The sequence below is a fragment of the Aythya ferina genome (genome assembly GCF_964211825.1).
Source record: "Aythya ferina genome assembly, chromosome: 2".
NCBI classification, from domain to species: Eukaryota; Metazoa; Chordata; class Aves; order Anseriformes; family Anatidae; genus Aythya; species Aythya ferina.
Genome location: NC_140297.1, coordinates 133,532,221 through 133,551,192, shown reverse-complemented (window position 1 = coordinate 133,551,192; position 18,972 = coordinate 133,532,221). Strand labels below are relative to the sequence as shown.

At 38.9% G+C, this 18,972-nt stretch overlaps 2 protein-coding genes across 2 annotated transcripts in view; one reads left to right on the top strand and one right to left on the bottom strand.

Annotated features, from left to right (window-relative positions):
* The window catches only part of CNGB3 (cyclic nucleotide gated channel subunit beta 3), a 663,489-nt gene extending 656,033 nt beyond the window's left edge, over nucleotides 1-7,456 (top strand). The window contains exons 14-16 of the mRNA XM_084508686.1: nucleotides 2,901-3,047; nucleotides 5,044-5,224; nucleotides 6,379-7,456. Of these exons, the coding sequence (XP_084364812.1) occupies nucleotides 2,901-3,047; nucleotides 5,044-5,224; nucleotides 6,379-6,654 (604 nt within the window). The 3' untranslated portion in view covers nucleotides 6,655-7,456. The remainder of the gene's footprint in view (nucleotides 1-2,900; nucleotides 3,048-5,043; nucleotides 5,225-6,378) is intronic.
* A 2,765-nt stretch (nucleotides 7,457-10,221) lies between these two features.
* The window catches only part of CPNE3 (copine 3), a 31,366-nt gene continuing 22,615 nt past the window's right edge, over nucleotides 10,222-18,972 (bottom strand). Inside the window, exons 15-16 of the mRNA XM_084508689.1 lie at nucleotides 14,168-14,404; nucleotides 10,222-13,130 (exon numbers count right to left, since the gene is read on the bottom strand). Of these exons, the coding sequence (XP_084364815.1) occupies nucleotides 13,020-13,130; nucleotides 14,168-14,404 (348 nt within the window). The 3' untranslated portion in view covers nucleotides 10,222-13,019. The remainder of the gene's footprint in view (nucleotides 13,131-14,167; nucleotides 14,405-18,972) is intronic.

The following is an 18,972-nucleotide window of genomic DNA, read 5'->3' as shown; positions in this document are numbered from 1 at the left end:
CTCAGCAATGCGCTAACCCTACACTCCTGGTCTTGTTTTATTCATTATTGACCTACTGCGTTGGTGGAGACAGCACACCAGTACAGACACAGCTACTTTGCATATAAATGACAGGCAGTGGATAAACTCAAGGAGAAAATATATAGGAACTGGCAGACATCTCCAAAATTGGAAAGCAAAGACATGAAGCACTAAGTATATCACCAGAGATTTATCCGTTTCCTTGCGGTGATGTGTTAGAAAATAATGAGTTTGTATAGCACCCCTCTTTGTAAGTTTTGTCAAGGTCTTCTGAGTATTGTATAGCCAAAGAAAACGGAAGAAAAAAAAAGTATTTAATAGATGAGGTATTGCTTCATTTAGCACAACCACACTATGAATGCTGAGGGGAAAACTTGTTTAGCACATGGTATTGGACCGTCATGGCTTTCCTTCTGATGTTTGGATCAAGATTTGTTTAGAGAATTGTGTCAGCTTCATAAGATACTTGCAATTTAACCTTACTGTTCAAAATGCATATAAAGCGTGCTTATAAAGCCTCCTTGGTCAAAGGAGTTGAAGAAAACAAAGAATGTTCATTCATTTCAAAAAAAAAAAAAAAAATCCTGAATTATACTAGGAGGTCAATCCAATGCAAGACTAATGTTCAAGCCAGTCCTTTGCCAATTCCATCCTCCAAAATTGTTACAGAAACAGATTAAGTAATAGGAGCTACCTTCCAATTAACATCTTACCCTCATTACTACTTTCCTGTATAGATAATATCAGTTTGGGGAAGCAAAATAATCTCAGAAACAGAGGCAAACATTTTTTTTTTGCCTTGCTGACTTAATGAGAGCCTGTCTGTACAGGCAATTGAGAGAGAGAAATTCAAGACAGGGAAACTATAACACAACACTTCATTAGCCCAGACAAGTTTACACTTTAAGCCAGATGTCCTCATTCATTCATTTAATGTTATTTCACTAGAACAATTTCCTATCAGAAAATGGTAATTCTGGAAAAACTAAAGCATTTTTGACAGGAAGAGCTCTAAATGTTTGGTCTCATCTTTAGCCTTTCAGTGGTTTTTGTAACTTAAATTTTTAAAATAAAAGTCAAAGCTAAAAAGAATATTTAGCTTTGTGAAAGTTTAAATTTTCTGCTTTGGCCCAGCAGCAGCTGCTGCTTTTCAGTGAGCTCTGCCATTTGGTGTTTGACATTCTTCTCAGAAGCCAGATCCAGACCCTTTCCTAACTTACCAGTTCTTTCCATATGCAGGCTGAGGAGCCATCACCCTGCAATGGTGATATGCACACCATTCCCTGGATCAATTTGCTCATTTCAATGAATGGCAGCTTGCTATTGAGATCAGCTATAAAAGAGGAGTAGATAAGCTGAGTCATCACTTTGACAACTTCATAACTCTAAATTAAATTTGCTATCATAAGAATTCAGAAGTTATCTCATACAAGTATAAAACCATTTCAGGCTAACTGCAGTAAAAAATGCAAGGTAAAAATGCAATTTTCTTTATTATTATAGATATTATAGCATCAAGAGCCATTGTAAGGCAAATGCCAGTTATCTTTAAAGATTTACCCTATCAAATAACTCTTAGCACACTAGCCACAAAAGGTTGAGTCATGAAGCCCATAATGCTGCCTTTAGTCAAAGATGATTCTGTTTGAGCCTCCCCTGTAAAATTCACCTCACATCATCACCATAATGAAAAAGCCGATCTCTTTAGTCCTAGTCTGCCTCAATAAAATGAGGTTGTTGTTAGGAAAGCCTGAAAATGATTGTTCAATGACTTGTTGAGATGCAATTCATCAGAACTCAAAAGCTGTTTGCAATTTTCTTCAGCTGCTTTTCTTATTGTGCAAATACTTTTTTTCCTACAAAATAGTACAGAATTGTTTAAAAAGACAATATACTGCATTTTCAGCTTGACTTCATATATTGATTGTTATCTTGGATCAAAGAAAAACTGTGAATATGTATGTAAAAATAGCCTTGTACACACAGTTACAAATAAAGAATCACAAGACCTCTGCATAATCTAGTATTTATAAATGCTACATACATATCCTCTATACTTAGAAACTATTAATATATCCCAATTAATATCGAGGATAAAGTATTAGTTCACCCTTGATAGGGTCCCAATTAGCCTTTAATAATGACCTTTAAATTTAGATATTATTATTCTTCATAAATAGTAACTCACAGGGAAACATTTAAGGGACAAATTTCTAGGGTGAATCTCCTCAAATATTGATAAAGCAATTTTAGTATTGAGAGCAAAATGCAGCTTCCCTTGCTTATCACCACAGCTGAGAAATGAATTCTTTTAATCTGAGAAATGAATTATTTTAATTTTGTAACACCTTACTTTCAAAACAAAATAGCCGCCTTTTTCAGGCAGACACATCTGTAACTGTCAGCCTGAAAGACCTTCCTAATCCTTTTCAACATCCAACATCCAAACTTGCCAACATCCAAATGTGAGATGTGATATGTGGGACAAAACAGAGACCAACAGAAGTTATTCACTCAGGAAAATTATAATTCTTAGAGTCATTTATTGTAAATAATGCTTTGAGTAGTAATGGACTTGTTCTGCTCTCCTTATGGTGTTAAATCACTTCCAGCAATAAAAATGAGGAAATGCCAAGTTCGCACACAGACTAAAACAAATTCAGTCCTTGCAGTAGTGTCTCCTGGGTGTCTACCCAGCAAGACTTTTCTCAGTCCTTAGGACCAGCACAATACCAACCAGAAGTGACAACTTGCCTTCTTGCAGCATCAGCCAGAACAGTTGGGTACATAAGTGAGCTTTGCAGTGGAGAGCCACCAGCAAAGATATTCCTGACTAGGGCAAGTAATGAAGTAACTGACAATATTTATTTTCATTGCAGCCTATTAGCTGCAGGCGGAGGAAATCGAAGGACTGCCAACGTAGTGGCTCATGGCTTTGCCAACCTTTTCATTCTAGACAAGAAAACACTCAACGAAATCCTGGTACACTATCCTGACTCAGAAAAACTTCTGATGAAGAAAGCAAAGTATGTCCTAATAACAGTTTCTAAATCACATTGTTTAGCTGCAGAACAGACAGTTGTGGCTCTAGATGCATTTGCATTTCTTGGAAGAACAACAAATATACGCATGTTTGTACTTAGGGGTCAGATTTGTCTGGTAATACTTAACAGAAGTCATAGTCTTGGCAGGTAATCCAAGAGTTATGGGAACATGGTAAATAGAATAAAGTCTTGAACACAGCTGAATTCTCCCTTCTACTTAAGGTAACAAAATAGGAGATAACAGATGAACATCAGGACTCCTTAGGTAGCCAAGGCAAACAGATTGCAAGACAGATGCCAGTTAAGCCGTAGGTTTTCAAGGGTACAACTGAAGATCTGCAATTAATTCTAAAGAGATATGCTTCAATGCACCCACAGTCATATGCCTTTCCAAAGTCTCAAAGAGCAGTTAGAAATGGATTTAACGTAAGGCCTGAAAAGATGAAAGATAATCACACAGATTTGAAAGGTGTGCATTTTGTGCAAATGGATTCTGAAATGGGATTTTGAACAGAAACTGCTTCTCATCTTGCTTTGGCTGTAGCTTGCTAGGATCACAGTTTATCCTAGCTTTGACAGGGCAAAATGTGGTCATATTTTGTCATAAGACTATAGAAGTGAGTACCTTGTATCAGGTTGAAGTGCATAAATCAGTTTGTCTTTACCAGTAGACTTCAGCACTCGTATTGTTCTTAGCTGTTGCCTTGCATTGGCATCAAAGTTTGGAAGAACGATCCCAGACTTAAAATTCCACCAGAGAATGCTAGCATAGGCATGACATTTTGCTCATGAAAGTGCTAGCAAATGATTGCATTCAGCTTGTTTCAGCAACTCTGGTTATCAAATGACAGCACCTTGCGAATCATTACATCCCTGAGGAACACGGGACCTAATGCAGAATGGGCCATCTGAAAAGCATAAGTGTCAAATCTGCAGGAAATTTCCCCAAATGGTCTGTTGAACTCTTGTCCATGGCACTCCCAGCTCATAAGATAAGGTAGAACAAGAATAAAAGGAAACCTGAATCTGAACATTTATATTGGACAGTATAAAAAGTTTACTAGCCAAAAACATTGAACAGTTTAAATTCTATCTAAGTCAAGCAGGATGTGCCAGCCAGTCACTGGGGACAGCCTGTGACAGTAATGAATGTTGAAAAAAGCAAAAGTCTCTCGACAGCTCTGGAATCCAGATTTACTGAAGACCAGCAGCATACATACTTGGCTTCCAGACTCAGTGATGGACCCCTGAATAGTCTGATGTGATGCCCATGGCACCAAACAATGCAGACACACAGATCTTGCTCACCTGTTTTCACATCTGGAATCTTCAGAGAGGCCGGTTGTCAAAACCAACACTAGAAGGTAGAAAGGCAGAACAAATCCACTGACTGATGGTCACCAGCAATCACCTTTCTGACTTCCATCATCTTTCTAAATAATGGTACAAGCATCAAAACTTATTTCTGATTCTCTGTCCTACACTACTTTCTCCTCCTTTCTTGCCCACCCTAACCTAATCTGTGAGAGATGTGCCACACTGAAAGGCTGGTTAACTATTACTTACACAAGCATCAGCTAAACTCCAAATAGAGAAATAAATGCTCTTGATTTGCATCTAGAAGGTCAGGTAGGAGACTTCCACCCCCCTCAACTATTTCTCACCTTACTAAGCTCTCATCTGCTTTGTGACACCTTAATTTGAGCCTGCACTAGTTTAGACTACAGCAAATAGAAAAAGAACTCCAAATTAGAATAGCAGCCTGCAGTTTACTAAGTGATGCCAAAGCCAGTAAAACCCTTACCCTTATCAGTTTTGCTCTTGCCACTGCATCTGGGTTTAAAAAAAAAAAAAAAAAAAAAAAAAAAGGCTAGAAAAGGTGTCAGGTTTTCATCCATGAATGTGGCATTTTGGTTTTGCAGGAACTTTTCTAGGTTTCACTGCAGTGCTGTGTGTTCTCATTCTTTCCTGTCTCCAGGGTGCTGCTGAAGGAGAAGGGGAAACCTGCTCCTGGACCACCAGTGCAACAGCCACGGGGCTTGGCTGGTCTGTTTGGGCAGAAACAGGAAACTCCAAAATTGTTTAAAGCGATGCTTGGAGGTAAAGGAAAAGCAGGTCTTGCCAAGCTGCTGCAGCTGAAGAGAGAAAGAGACATTCAGGTAACACCACAGAAAACAGAATAGATTCTTTTAGGTGCTGAAGAGAGAAACGGGAAATATTCTGGGAGGGCTTGGGCAAACAGAATAAATAAAAATATAGTTTTACTGCAATCAACAGCAGAAATTCCCAGTAGCTGAGATATAATCATGGCACTTAATCTCTGTAAACACTGATTCTAAAATTTGGCTCAAATCTTCCTGGATCTGGACTCTATGCAGAATAGAGAAAAACAAAAGCAAAGCAAATAAAGCAAACAAAGATCCTCTAGGAAAGTAAGGATAAAATAGACCTTACGAAGACACTAAAAGCATCTGATCTTCTAATCTTATGTAAAGAACAGTAAATGTAGGCATATCCTAACACAGTAATCTGCTCCAGCTGACTCAAGCACACAGCAAACTTTCCAATTCAAAGTCAGAACTTTGCTTATAACAAATACTGAGGACAAAATTTCAAGTTAAGACCACACAGCTAAATCTGATTAAATATGTAATATAGTACACTTATGAGAAAATTTGTTTCAGTTGATTAAAAGTAATTCCCACATTATACTCTCTTCTGAGAAACATTCCTATTAGTAAGAACCTGCTCAGTTCTAAATTCTTGCCCAGAGGTGGCAGAATCTTTTTCTGGCTTTTATGGTTGAGCTGGATATCTTTATACTTTCCTTCTTATAAGTGAAATGAAGAACTTGCTTAAATTAATTATAACAATACCATGATTGAAGCAGAAAATTCACTAAATTTAATGTGTATTTATGAACTTTAAAGCAAATAGGCTTGGAAAAGGAATTGGGGCACTGGGGAATATGTTGAGATTTACATAACACATTTTCTTTCTATACTAGTATAAGTACATAAAGCAAGGTAAAATTTGAGGAAAGGTGGTGTGCCCCGGAATGTGCCTGTTTCGTCCTGCAGTATTCATGAGAAGCAGATACTATCAGTACCCACAAGCTTTTCCTGGGTTTTATTGTTGACATTCTGATCTTGAAATAGCATTTTCCACAAAATTTTTGGTTGCTGAATGCAGGCTTACATACATTGCATGCCATTAATTACAGCATCCCTGCTGTGCCTATACACTGCATATACAGAACTACTTCCCAATTTTTTTCTGCAGCACTAGAAAACATTTGATTTCTTGATTCTAGGAAAATGAAGCTGAAACAGAGAAACCTGAACAAGAAGAGAAGAAACCCGAACCAGAGAAGAAACCTGAACAAGAGAAGAAACCCCCTGAGCCTGCAGCCTCATCTGCACCCCCTGCACAAAAGGAAGAGCCGAATGCAGATGCTAAGCCTAAACCACCCGCAGTTATGCACAGAGGAACCACTAATGAGTCTCTGATCATTAGTATGTCTCCATCACCTACAGCAGGAGAAGGAGAGATCCTTAAAGTTGAAGCTAAAGAGAAGAAAAGGAAATAGATGGTGCTTTGGGCTGTGTTTTTGCTGAATTCGGAGGGCTAGTGTGACTTGGCTTTTGCGTACAAAATATAAAAGTAGAGGCTACTCAAGAAAGAACCTATCCCAGCTCCTCTTCTTCTTTCTGTCCTCTCCTGAGGCAACTGGGCAGATTTGTATACCTACCTCTGAACCTTGAGCCTGAAGAGAGAACTCCTGCTGTAATAGGAATTAGAGATCCAACTGGGTTTCAGTACAGCTTGTTTCTTGGTTGATCCATGCTCTCCATTCTCTCTTATTCTGTCTTGTTCCTGCTTCTCCTTTTCCCTCTCCTATTTATTCTTTCTTTCTTATTGTTTTTCATGGTTGCCAGTTTGTTCTTAATTTTCATGTCTGTTCTTTTCTATTTTCTTTTCTGGTTTCCCATAGTTGTCCTTTTTCTTGTTACTGCACTACTGTTGCTGAGGTTACTTATGTTTCTGTCAATCTTTCTCTCTCCTCCCCTTATACTTCTGATCAGTGACATGCTTTTGTGATCAGTATGGCTGAGTGCAGAAAGCTATGACGTTGCATGTTCAGATGCCATTAAAAATTGTTTAGAAAAAAAAAAAAAGTAAAATAAAAAATATTCACAACATACACAATGGGGAAGCAGATCACATAAATACTGCCAACTTGTGAAAGCAAAAGCATTTGTTCTAGCTGTCTTTATCGATTCTGGTGAATAAAAATAGAGAAGATATTCTCCCTTAAGAGTGACCTTTAACTTTTGGTTGCTGATTTACACATTTCATCTTCTCAAGGGATTGGGCATTAATCTCTCTCTCTAAAAAGCAAGCAGTTGCTACAGGCATACTTTAGAAAAATGTCCTACTTGGACATTTCAATGGCCACTTCAGAAACAAAGGTATTTTACAAAAAGCAGGATTTACGTTTCTGGCTCTGGCTCTTTTTCTCCAACCAACAGGTTGGCTGCTCCAGTTTTTCACTTCCATCAGAGCCTGATGATACCAAGCAAACTACATGCCTTACAGGGGCTGAGCTTCATCATACCTATGAACTAAAGTAAATCCTTTATCCAGTGCAGCACTTGAGAGGGCTACAGCTTTTTTTTTTTTTTTTTTTTTTAACAAGGAGCTGCCACAGTCAATCTTCTGCATCAGCTCAACACACAGTGGGATGCAGTATTAAATAAAAACCCAATACACACAAATACCTTAAAAACAAAACACAGTTCCTCAGCTGACCAGCCAGTCAAGATATAAGAAAAATATCGTGCCAAAATGAGGCCTTTTGAACCCTTTGCAGGCTATATACATTCCTGTAGGCTACACGTTCTGTTAGGCCTGCCCTATAATGCCTTTGAACTTCTCCAATCATAGGCAAATCTGGCAGCCCAACCAGAATCTGCAGGAGCTTTGCCCGGGTGACTTGATGACTCGTTCCATATGCTGCATATTCCAAACATTCTGTGACACAGCTGATAGCCACATATCTCTCAAAAAGAAAGTTCCACCATTAACAGTGAGGTCAAAGGCTCACTGCCATATGGGAAGAACCATCCTTATTTGTGTATCACTTTCTATTTGATACGTAAGAAAAAAAAATGCATCTTACCTCTTTCTGCTGCATGACATCATAAATGTCATCAAAATCGTTTGTCTATTGCACATCCAGGAGTATCTCTGTACAATATCAAAGTTAGAAATACTGCTAAACTACTCCACAACTAAGGCCTTCTGTGAATAGTCAAAGATCTACAAATTCATTACAATACATGGTTCTTCTTACATCACTTTTTGAAGGACAGTTTTCAAAACATTATGGAAGGGGGGGAAAGCACATAAGCCCCCATATTTTAACATGTTGGTATTGATGAGTAAAGTTCTCACTGCAGAAGATCTAACCCTCTTCTGCCTACACAAATGCTGTCACATCTTCAAAACAAATATTTCCACTGTTGGCATACTGAAGTTCATCAATCACATACTTACAAATATTATAAAAGTAAGGTCTGAAACTTCAGCAGTAAGTGTTACACTGCAGCAACAGAGCATCTCTCACGTTGCTGCTTTACTACAGTTCTTCACAGCTTAGGATTGCAAGGGAAGCTTGTCAGTTCTGGCTTCAAAATTATCCAGTCATGCAAAGCCCTTGAGTTCCTTAGATCCAAAATGAAACAAAAAAGGGTTAGTGCATAAGGTCAAGATTTTGTTAAGTGACAGACATCTGGGTCTTCTCTGAGATCTTTCTTCTCTGTTGTTGAATCCCTTCCCAGAACCCCTCCATTTTGGAGAGTGGCGAGGGGCCAAATCTCAACTATTTGTAGGGTTTTCACCAGAAGGAACAACACGCAGCACAAGAAACCTCAAGACATGCTCCTTGTGTAAAATGCATTACTTTCAGAACCTGATTTTACCCTGTGGATTCTTAATTTGTGGAGAAATCGAATGAACTGCTCTAGAGCACTGATTAAGGAGGTATTGGGGAGGCATTGGGGAGGCAAGGACAATCCCCAGACATGGACTGTATATCTCGAAACAAGACACTGGAACTCATGATAAGGAAGCGGCAGACGGACAGAGAAACAAACGTAAGGACTATAAATCTCAAAACTGGACATTGGAATTCATTATAAAGATACAACAAACGGAAGAATTAGCAACAACCAGCTCTTGCAATTAAGAAACCTGCCAATTCAGCAGATTCCTGACCAAAGGTGAAAAGTACACTGTGAGGAAGACTCGGGGTCTTCCTCCCAGAGACCCCTGCCCACGTCCCAAAGACCCCTGCCCACAATTCTTGGAAGGCTCTACGCAGGCGCAAGGTGCCAAAAGGCTAATTAGCATAAGAAGCGAGGGAAGGCGGGGATAGGTAATGCATATGTATAGGTGCTTGTAGAATATTGATAGATTGATTGTATAAATTCAAGACTGCTTTTTGCTTTGGGTATGCACGATAGGTGGAGAGATCCCCCGTGCATCCAGCGCTGCAATAAAGAATATACCACTTAAAGGAATTTCGGCTTCGATCTTTGAATCAGCACCTACATGATGCATCTTTCAGCAAAGCTCATCCAGGTTCTGTATGGCATACCAAACACACCATGCAATGTTATGTCTCTAGTATGCCTCAGTTTCCCAATAAAGCATCTCAGACTTGACTACACCTTAAGAAACCATTAAGGGTAAAGGGATGAAATATAAAATAAATCTTCATGCCTTTCTACTTAAAATGCACATTTCCTGTAAAGAAAAAAAAAAAAAAAAACACGCCCTGGAAAAACTGATGACAAGTATATGGAATAGCATCAATAGGGGAACTCTAACACAGCAAAGAGGATGAAAGACTCACTGCTAAAACCATCCAATTTCAAAATATCTTGATAAAAGCCAGTATGTTATGCTTTATGAAATACACTGTGCACATTCACAACCACTGAGTAAAAAGGCATTTTTCCCTCTAATCTGACAATACTTGTTATATATCTAAGCTGCTTAGCCTGTGGAACCATCATCATAGTAACTGCAAAAGCAGTGTTCATTGTTTCATGGAAAATGCTGAATACAAAAACATGACAGAAGAGCAGTGTACTGAAATTACAGTTTTAATGCATAGGCATTGTAAATCAGTTAACTTCCAAACTGAAATACATACAGAAAGTACTTTTTTAAAAAAAACAAAAACAAAACTCTGGTCACGGGTTATTTCACTGCTGTACATGTATATATATTAAGACATTACATTGCAAAAAGCTCGATTATGAAGACTGCTATACATCATTTCTGTCACAAGGTGGTGCAAGTGACCTACAAGCACATTCACTTGACAATATTTTGCTTGACACGCTCAAGCTGGTAAGGCATTTTTTGCATGTAAAAATAAAAAATGGCAAAACAAACTGACTTCCCCTTGACTCACAATTTGGTACATACCTTGACTCAGAATACTGCTTCAGCCTAACATGGAAGCTTCTAAATATTTCAACATGCTGTTAGCTGTATGCCTCTAAAAGAAGTTATATGTGGAAAATGATTCTTGCCGCTGTCCAGTCTGAAGCATTTTTTCTTCTACATAGTATAGAGCACATTGAGAAGTAGGTATCATTGATATGCTATTTAATTCCCTAAGCTTGAGAAATACAGGAGCATTTTTGCAACAAGAGAATGCATTCTCTGCTCCAGAAATTGAATTTATGTTAAGATTATCAAAAACCAAAAAAGTTTTAGATATTCTATATGCAGCAGATGTTTAGCACAATTATGCTTATTAACATACTTGAAAGCATTTATATGCACTTCCACCACAACATAAGAAAGAATTTGTAATGTAACTCGGAGGCAGCATCATATTTTTGGAAGAGGAATTTCAGTAGTATCCTGAATTCCCATCAGTAGTATGCGTCCACTTAACTAGATACAGTATTAACGCTTTGTCTATATTCATTTATCTGTCTACATGGACCACTTGGCTGTGAAACATTTTACTGGTGCAAAAATCATACTTTATTCGTTTACAGCAGCGTGATTTAGGTTCGGTATAAGCATCCACTTCCTTGATCGTAGCATTTTATATTGCAGATCTTGTATGACAATTTATTACATATTATGTATCAAGTACTAATACACTTGCATATCAATGAAGAGATGATTCTGTATTTCTATACAATCAAAGAAAAGAATTTGTTTTTAAAATACAGATCATGGCTTAACATGAAACAAAATCTTTCTTACTATTTCACTCCTATAACTATTTAGGACCCTTTTCCACCAAGGAAAAGGCAGCGTAGAATACTGTATTAATTCATAACTGGTAACTAGTCAACTACTACAAAACATTTGGTATGTTTTACAGGATGTGTAAGACAATCTCAATACTCATCCATTAGCGTTAATATGAATTCAGATTTTTGGCAGAATTATAGAAGTGTGGAAAGAGAGCAGAGCAGCTCCAGCAACTAGAACAAGCATATCCACTATGATCTGGTGCCATCTTAGGTGCCTGAGAATGCTAAATTTAGTGTTAGTCCATTTTGTTGTACATGCTACATGCTACAGCTAGACCAACTAAAATCAGATCAAGCAGATGTCTAACTCTAAACCACTTCAAATGTGAAACTGCGAAGTTAATGTTTAGGACAAGCATTTTGAAATGATAAATGGGACCTTTACATCTACATACACTGATAGGATCAGAACAGATCCTCATCAAGCACTACGCAGCTGGGAGACAAGAAAGCTTTGTCTGTCCACTACACACATACAGCATGATTTACACTTTAAGGTCTATTGCAAAGAAAAGATGGTGAAGAAAAAACTCAAGCCAACAAAATATAACAAATTGTCTGCCCTAGAAAAGCAGTATGATTATAGGATTTGAGCTTAGAGACTTTCTTCATCTTTCCTCTTCCTTCCCAGTAGGAAGACATGATTTCTGCAGGCACTGTTCACTAGTGAGCTCATCAGAAAGATTCATGATTTTAAATATAACAAAAACAATATAAATAGGTAGGACTTCCAAAAAACGTCTTTGTTTGATAATGTGCAGTTATTAAACAGAACTTTTCCAATTAAAAAGTGAATTCTTGCTTCACAATAAGCCCTTGCTCTTTAAAGATCAATAGTCACATATATGACTTTTACTTAAAACACCTGAAGTTCCTGTTTTCCAGTACAGATCACACTCTAAACATATCTTACAACCTCTATGGCTGTAGCTTCATAGGCCAACAGTATTTTTTCTGAGATGTTAGAGATTTCCCTCATATTCATACAGCCTTGGATGGCAGGCACTGGCCAAAGGCACTAAAGTAGCAAATGTCAAGTATGCATACAAGGAAGGCTTTTACATTTTGTTCTAGCACTCATGTAACTGTATCACTACTGTGACAAAATTTTCTTACAGTGGCTTACATAGACACAGAATCCTGAAGTATTCCAAATTTGTTGAAGCACATACAAACTTTTATCTGCTTGGTGGGTATATGCCCTCTTTCCACATCTGGCTGGTTTTATGATCACTGAGAAACCGCAGCACTTGGTGTTGATCCCTGCTGAAGTAACTGAACACTCTCACTAGCTGTATTTATCAAACAGGCAGCTGTTCATCATCATTCTCCTCATCCTCCCTGCGTATTGAATTTTTCCCCTGTTACTTTTCAAAATGAAACACACCCACAGAAGCCCTATCCCACAAATCAATGCTGAATATTAAAACGATTACAATTTTGGCCCTCAAAAGGCAGACTCGGTAAACTCTCACAGACAAAAGCTAACAGGCATTATCACAGAGGTATGCATATACATGTATATAGAAGCATGTCAAGAACAAAGTCGGTAGGTACACCAAGTAAAGAAGGCACAGGGTCTCAGCTCGCCTGCTCAACCCATTCACTTTGCAGCAGGATTCTTAGGAGGTTGCAGTTTGTAGGTGCTGAAGTAATTCACCACCTGCTGAGGGACTTCTGCCAGGACACACTGCGCCAGAGCTTCTTTTGGAGACTTAGAAAAAATAAAAGAACACCAAGTATCAGTCTCCACCAACTGTTAAATTAGATCTTAAGACGAGTAATAAGCATCTCTTATACTAGGAGAATTTAAAGTCTGACACTTTACAGATGAATTTACAGTGCCCTTACAGGACAGATGGAAGCTTCCCTGTTCTACTGCTTTTACTCCAAGGCAAAATATCCATTAAAAAAAAAACTGCTCCTTTTTCTAGCAGCTGAAAGTATTTGAATAGTTTTATACTGAATATTGAACCTAACTAATCTACATCCAAGTACATTATTCAATAAACATACTCGATATTGATATAGTTGCACTAAAATTAAACAAAGAGCTCTCATAAAAAAAATAAAAATACAAAGAGATCTTCCCCACCATGAAGAATTTCCCCACTGTGAAGAATTTTTTTTTATTATTTTTTTTAAATCTACTTCTTCCAGAGATATGACTTTCATAGCAAACTGCAAAGTCTGTGCATATTTTTTTACATGCAAAGCCTGTGCATATATTTTTTTTTGGTTGTACAAGACTCCATTCTTCCACATCTCAGTCTTTTTTGACCACTGCTGTGGCCACACACAATTTCTAATGAAGACCACCTTTTCCAACTTAGCTTTGAATTTTAACACCATACTAAAATGTGACAGTAACCCACATTTACAAATGGACACATCTACAATTAAAAAAAAAACACTTTTCCAAATGAAAAAAGTAACTTCTTCCTCCCAAATGAAAAACACATCCATTTGTTTAATCAAGTCTGAGGGAGATTTACACAGGTCATTCTCCTGTAGCAACTTGTTAGAAATGCAGTGCTCAAACCACCAGTGAAGTTTTTTAAACATGAATAAGCTTACCTAATAGAAATTCTACAGATACTGAAGTCAAGGCTTTTTGAGCATTTGGTAAGTATGTATCTCAGACTCCAGAGTTCCTTTCAAGGACACCGCAAAGGCTAAGGACTGTATATACCCCAGCAAACCCAGCATACTTCTATAGTATTTAATTAGAACATCATTCAGATTACTTACATTTTGGAACTTCCTAAAAGGCACAAACTGGACAATGTCTCTGACAGCTGGTTCTCCTGATGAAGACCTAAGAACTCCATTGTCACCATCAAGAAACTCCATAGCATCAAAGTCTGCTCCTCCAACACCAACAATGATAATGGACATAGGCAGTTTTGAAGCATTAACTATGGCAGTTCGAGTTTGGTCAAGGTCCGTTATCACGCCATCCGTTATGATCAGAAGAATAAAGTATTGCTGTCAAATCAATAAACACTGTGTTATGACAGAAAAATAGACAACATGTAGGTACATATGCTTAGAAAATGCACGCAGCCTATATACTGTTCTGACTTTAAACATGCTCGTTGTACTTACTCAAGTGTACAAACATCTGTGTTTTGCTTCTTTTGTACAGTCCAAAGATATTTACATGGACAGCAAAATCTTTTAATAGTAGTAATCTTTCAACAACCCTCCACCCAAAAAATAATGTTGTCCTCCTTCCTTTACTCTCAAAATCCTCGGACAAACTAACAGCTAACCTATTTTCCAAGTATTTGTGCTGGTATAGAAGGCAGTTTGCTGATGTTTTGGACAGGATATATTTGTGAAACTTGCTTTTGTTTCCTTTCTGGTCTACTGACAGCTTTATAAAATGCTACCCGTTGCTTCATCCAGGTAAGAATAGAAAAACAAGAGTGATACCAAGAAAAATAGAACAGCCGCTCATTTACTCAGTATATTCCTAAAATCTATAGATTAAAACAATTTGTTTTTTCTTCTGAAAAGCAACGCGATAATTTTTAAATTCCTTTAACTGTCCTCTAGCTGCTTTCTGAATTTTATTAGCTAGGCATCTGGGACCACCTTGACTAAATTACCAGAGGTAAATTAGTCAAGTATCACTTGAATTGCTTCCATGATACTGCCAGGACCTTTAGAAGTTGGCTTCCTACCTTCTGTCTCAGATTGAAGCACCATGAACAAACTAGAACTACAAAGTTTGGAAAACATCAAATACTTTTTGAACGTGCAGTCTTCTTTCATTTGGTTTATTTCAGACGATTACTGGACAGCATGAATTCCAGTTTCAAAGGTACTCCCCGTATTCTTATTAGTCTCTCTTCAGTATTTGGATTTCTATCTTTCTTTAGATGCCTCTAAAATAATTGATATTCCCTTTTCTCCTCTGTTCAAGTACCATCTTTTGTCATTGCTTCAACCCATTCTATTCTTCCCCACTCCAGCAAGAATGCCTACAAAACAACCATGATCAGAAGGCTATGACCAAAAGCACGATAGTACCTATCACTGGATTTATTTCTCTCTCCTTATGCTTCTCTCATTCTAGGGAAAAAAAATCTGCATTAAATGCATTAAATGGCAAGGCAGCAAAAATTCCTCAATACATCCTTTCACGTAGAAAAAGAAAGAAATTGCTAGGCATATTGCACTCAAAAAAAGGTCCAGAAGTTTCTAAATACTTTCCTAATACATGTACTGATGATAGTTGCTACTGAAAGACCATCAAGTAAAAAGCTTCCAAATTTCTTTGTATATGAAAATCCACAGCTCTTTTCCAAACTGGTTTCCACAGGTACGTTTATATGCAAAAATAGCTAACTTTATTTTCTGATTTTCTATGACATCTGAGAGAAGTATTTACTATGATCAATGAGTTCAGATATACATAGCTTCAGACTGGCTGAACTTGTATGGAGTATTATCTAAAGGATTTGATACTTAAGACTTGTTCTTCAGATTTCCTAATTCAACATCTCACATGTGATATGTAAGAGGGAGCAAGGTGGATAGTGCATACAGCACCTAAAATTTTATAGTAAGGACAGTTCGTCGCTTAGGTTGGTACCTACATGCCAGGAGGTATACCTACCATTTTCTGACTGAGTTGATTTGCTCTCTTAGCTATCTGATGTGAACCAAGGTCTAGTTTATTTTCTTCACTAAGTAACTCTAATACATGACTTGTGTCATAACAACCTGATACAGCACTATAGTCTTGGGGAAGAGTGGCTGGAAAGTTGCCTGGCAGAAAAGGACTTGGAGGCGCTGATCAACAGCCAGCTGAATGTGAGCCAGCAGTGTGCTCAAGTGGCCAAGAAGGCCAATGGCATCCTTGCCTGTATCAGAAATAGCGTGGCCAGCAGGACTAGGGAAGTGATTGTCCCCTTATATGCAGCACTAGTGAGACCGCACCTCAAATACAGTATTCAGTTTTGGGCCTCTCAATGCAAGATATTAAGTTGCTCAAGTGGGTGTAGAGATATGAGCTGGTGAAGGAACCAGGTAATTAGACTCATGAGGAGAGCTGATGGAACGGGGGTCATTTTGTTTACAGGGATGCCGTCCAGATGTGCAGGGATGGGATCAGGAAAGGCAAGGCACAGATGGAACTGAACTTAGCAAGGGACGCAAAAAATAACAAGAAGGTTATTGGTCAATAACAAGAAGTACATTGGTCAGAAAAAGACCAAGGAGAGTTTATCTCCTCTGATAAATGAGAAGGAAGAATTCGTAATGACAAACATGGAGAAGGCTGAGATACTCTAAAACTTCTTTGCCTCAGCCTTTGCTGCCCGTCAGGCTTCCTACATCCCTCAAGACCCCAAACCTGTAGGTGAGGGCTGGGGGAGCAAAGTCCCTCCCACTATAAGCAAAGAGCAGATTCCAGACCACCTGATGAAACTCATCAGGTACAAGTCTAAATGTACAAATACATCGAGCATACAAGTACATGCATGCCCAATGACACACATCCTGAGGTTCTGAGGGAACAGGCTGATGGAGCTGCCAAGTCTCTCTCCATCATATTTGAAGTCATGGTTGTAGGGCAAAGTCCCTGGTGACTGGAAAAAGGAAAACATCACTGCTGTTTTTTACAAATGATAGAAATTAAAATACAGGAAGCTACAGACTCGTGAGCCTCAACTCTGTGCCTGGCAAGATCATCAAACAGATCCTCCTGGAAGCAATGTCAAGGCACATGCAAGACAAGGATGTGATCCAGGACAGCCAGCATGGCTTCACCAAGGGCAAATTGTGCCTGACCAGTCTGGGGCCTTCTATGATTGAGTAACTGCATCAGTTGACATGGGAAGACCAGTTGATGTTGTCTGACTGGACTCCCATAAGGCCTTTAACGTGGTCCCACAAGACACTCTGATCTCCAAATTGGACAGAAATGGATTTGAAGGGTGGACCATTCAGTGGATAAGGAACTGGTGTGAAGGCTGTACCCAGGGAGTGGTGGTCAATGGCTCTATACCAGGCAGAGGCCAGTGATGAGTGTTGTCCCTCAAGGGTCTGCCTTGGGACCAACATTGTTTATAACCTTTATCAATGACATGGACAGTGGGATTGAGTGCAACCTCAACAAGTCTGCAGATGACACCAAGCTGAGTGGTGCAGCTGATACAACAGAAGGAAGGAATGCCATCCAAAGGGATCTGGACAAGCTTGAGAAGTGGGCTCATGTAAACCTAATGAAATTCAACAAGGACAAGTACGAGGTACTGTATCTGGGTCAGGGAAGTCCCAGACAGGAGTACGGACTGGGAGAAGAACTCATTGAGAACAGCCCTGCAGAAAAGGACTTTGGGTGTTCTGGTGGATGAAAGGCTCGACATGAGCCAGCAGTGCACTTGCAGCCCAGAAGGCCAACTGCATCAAACAAGGAGTGACCAGCAGGTCAAGGGAGGTGATTGTCCCCCTCTGCTCTGCCCTTGTGAGGCTGCACTTGCTGGGGCCTCCAAAACAAGAAGGATGTGGGGCTGTTAGAGCAGGTCCAGAGAAGGACTATGAAGAAAGATCGCGACACGGCTGGAGCAGTGAAAGGCTAAGAAGAAATGCTGAAAGAACTAGGGATGTTCAGCCCGAACAAGAGAAGACTCCAGGGTGAGTTCATTGCAGCTTTTCAATACTTAAAGAGGGATTAAAAAAGATGGAGAGCAACTTTTTACTCAGACAGGTAATGACAGGACAAGGGGGAATGATTTTAAACTAAAAGAGGGGAGATTCAGATTAAATGTTGAAAGAAAATTCTTCAGAGTGTGGTGAGGCACTGGAACTGATTGGACGGAGAAGCTGTGGATGCCCCATCCCTGAAGGTGTTCAAGACCAGGTTGGACAAGGACCTGTGCAACCTGATCTGGTTGTCAGCACTCCTGCCCATGGTAGGGGGCTTGGAACTAGATGGTCTTTATGGTCCCTTCCAACCCAAGCCATTCTATGATTCTACAGCTGTTTAGTCTTGAGGACAAGACTCTGATGAGGAAACCTCATCACTCTCCACAACTACCTGAAAGGAGGTCGCAGCAAGGAGGCTGTCATTCTCTTTTCTCCAAGTGATAGTGTGATAGGATGCAGAGAAACAGTTTCAAGTTGCACCATGGGAGGTTTAGACTGGGCATTAAGAAGAATTCTTGACAGAGCAGGTGTTTGAGGATTTAAGGTGTCTGACCAGGGTAGACCTTGAATCCCTGTCCCTGGAGGTATTTAAGAGACAAGGGAAGTAGCACTAAGGGGCATGGCTTAGTAATGGGACTTGGTAGAGGTTGATAGTGGGAACTAGTGATGTTGAAGGTGTTTTCCAGCTTAAATGATTTTATGATTCTATATATTCAAATGCTTTAATTAGACTTTAATAACAGCATAACACAGCAAGGGCATTTAGCAGAAGATGCCATAAAGATGCCACACATTTTTAAGCTAGTATTTCAACTCTGATGAGTTCATTCTGTTAATTTATGAGAGAATCTTTGTGCACAATCTGCAAGAATAAGTTAGCTTTTATCTAGCTTCAA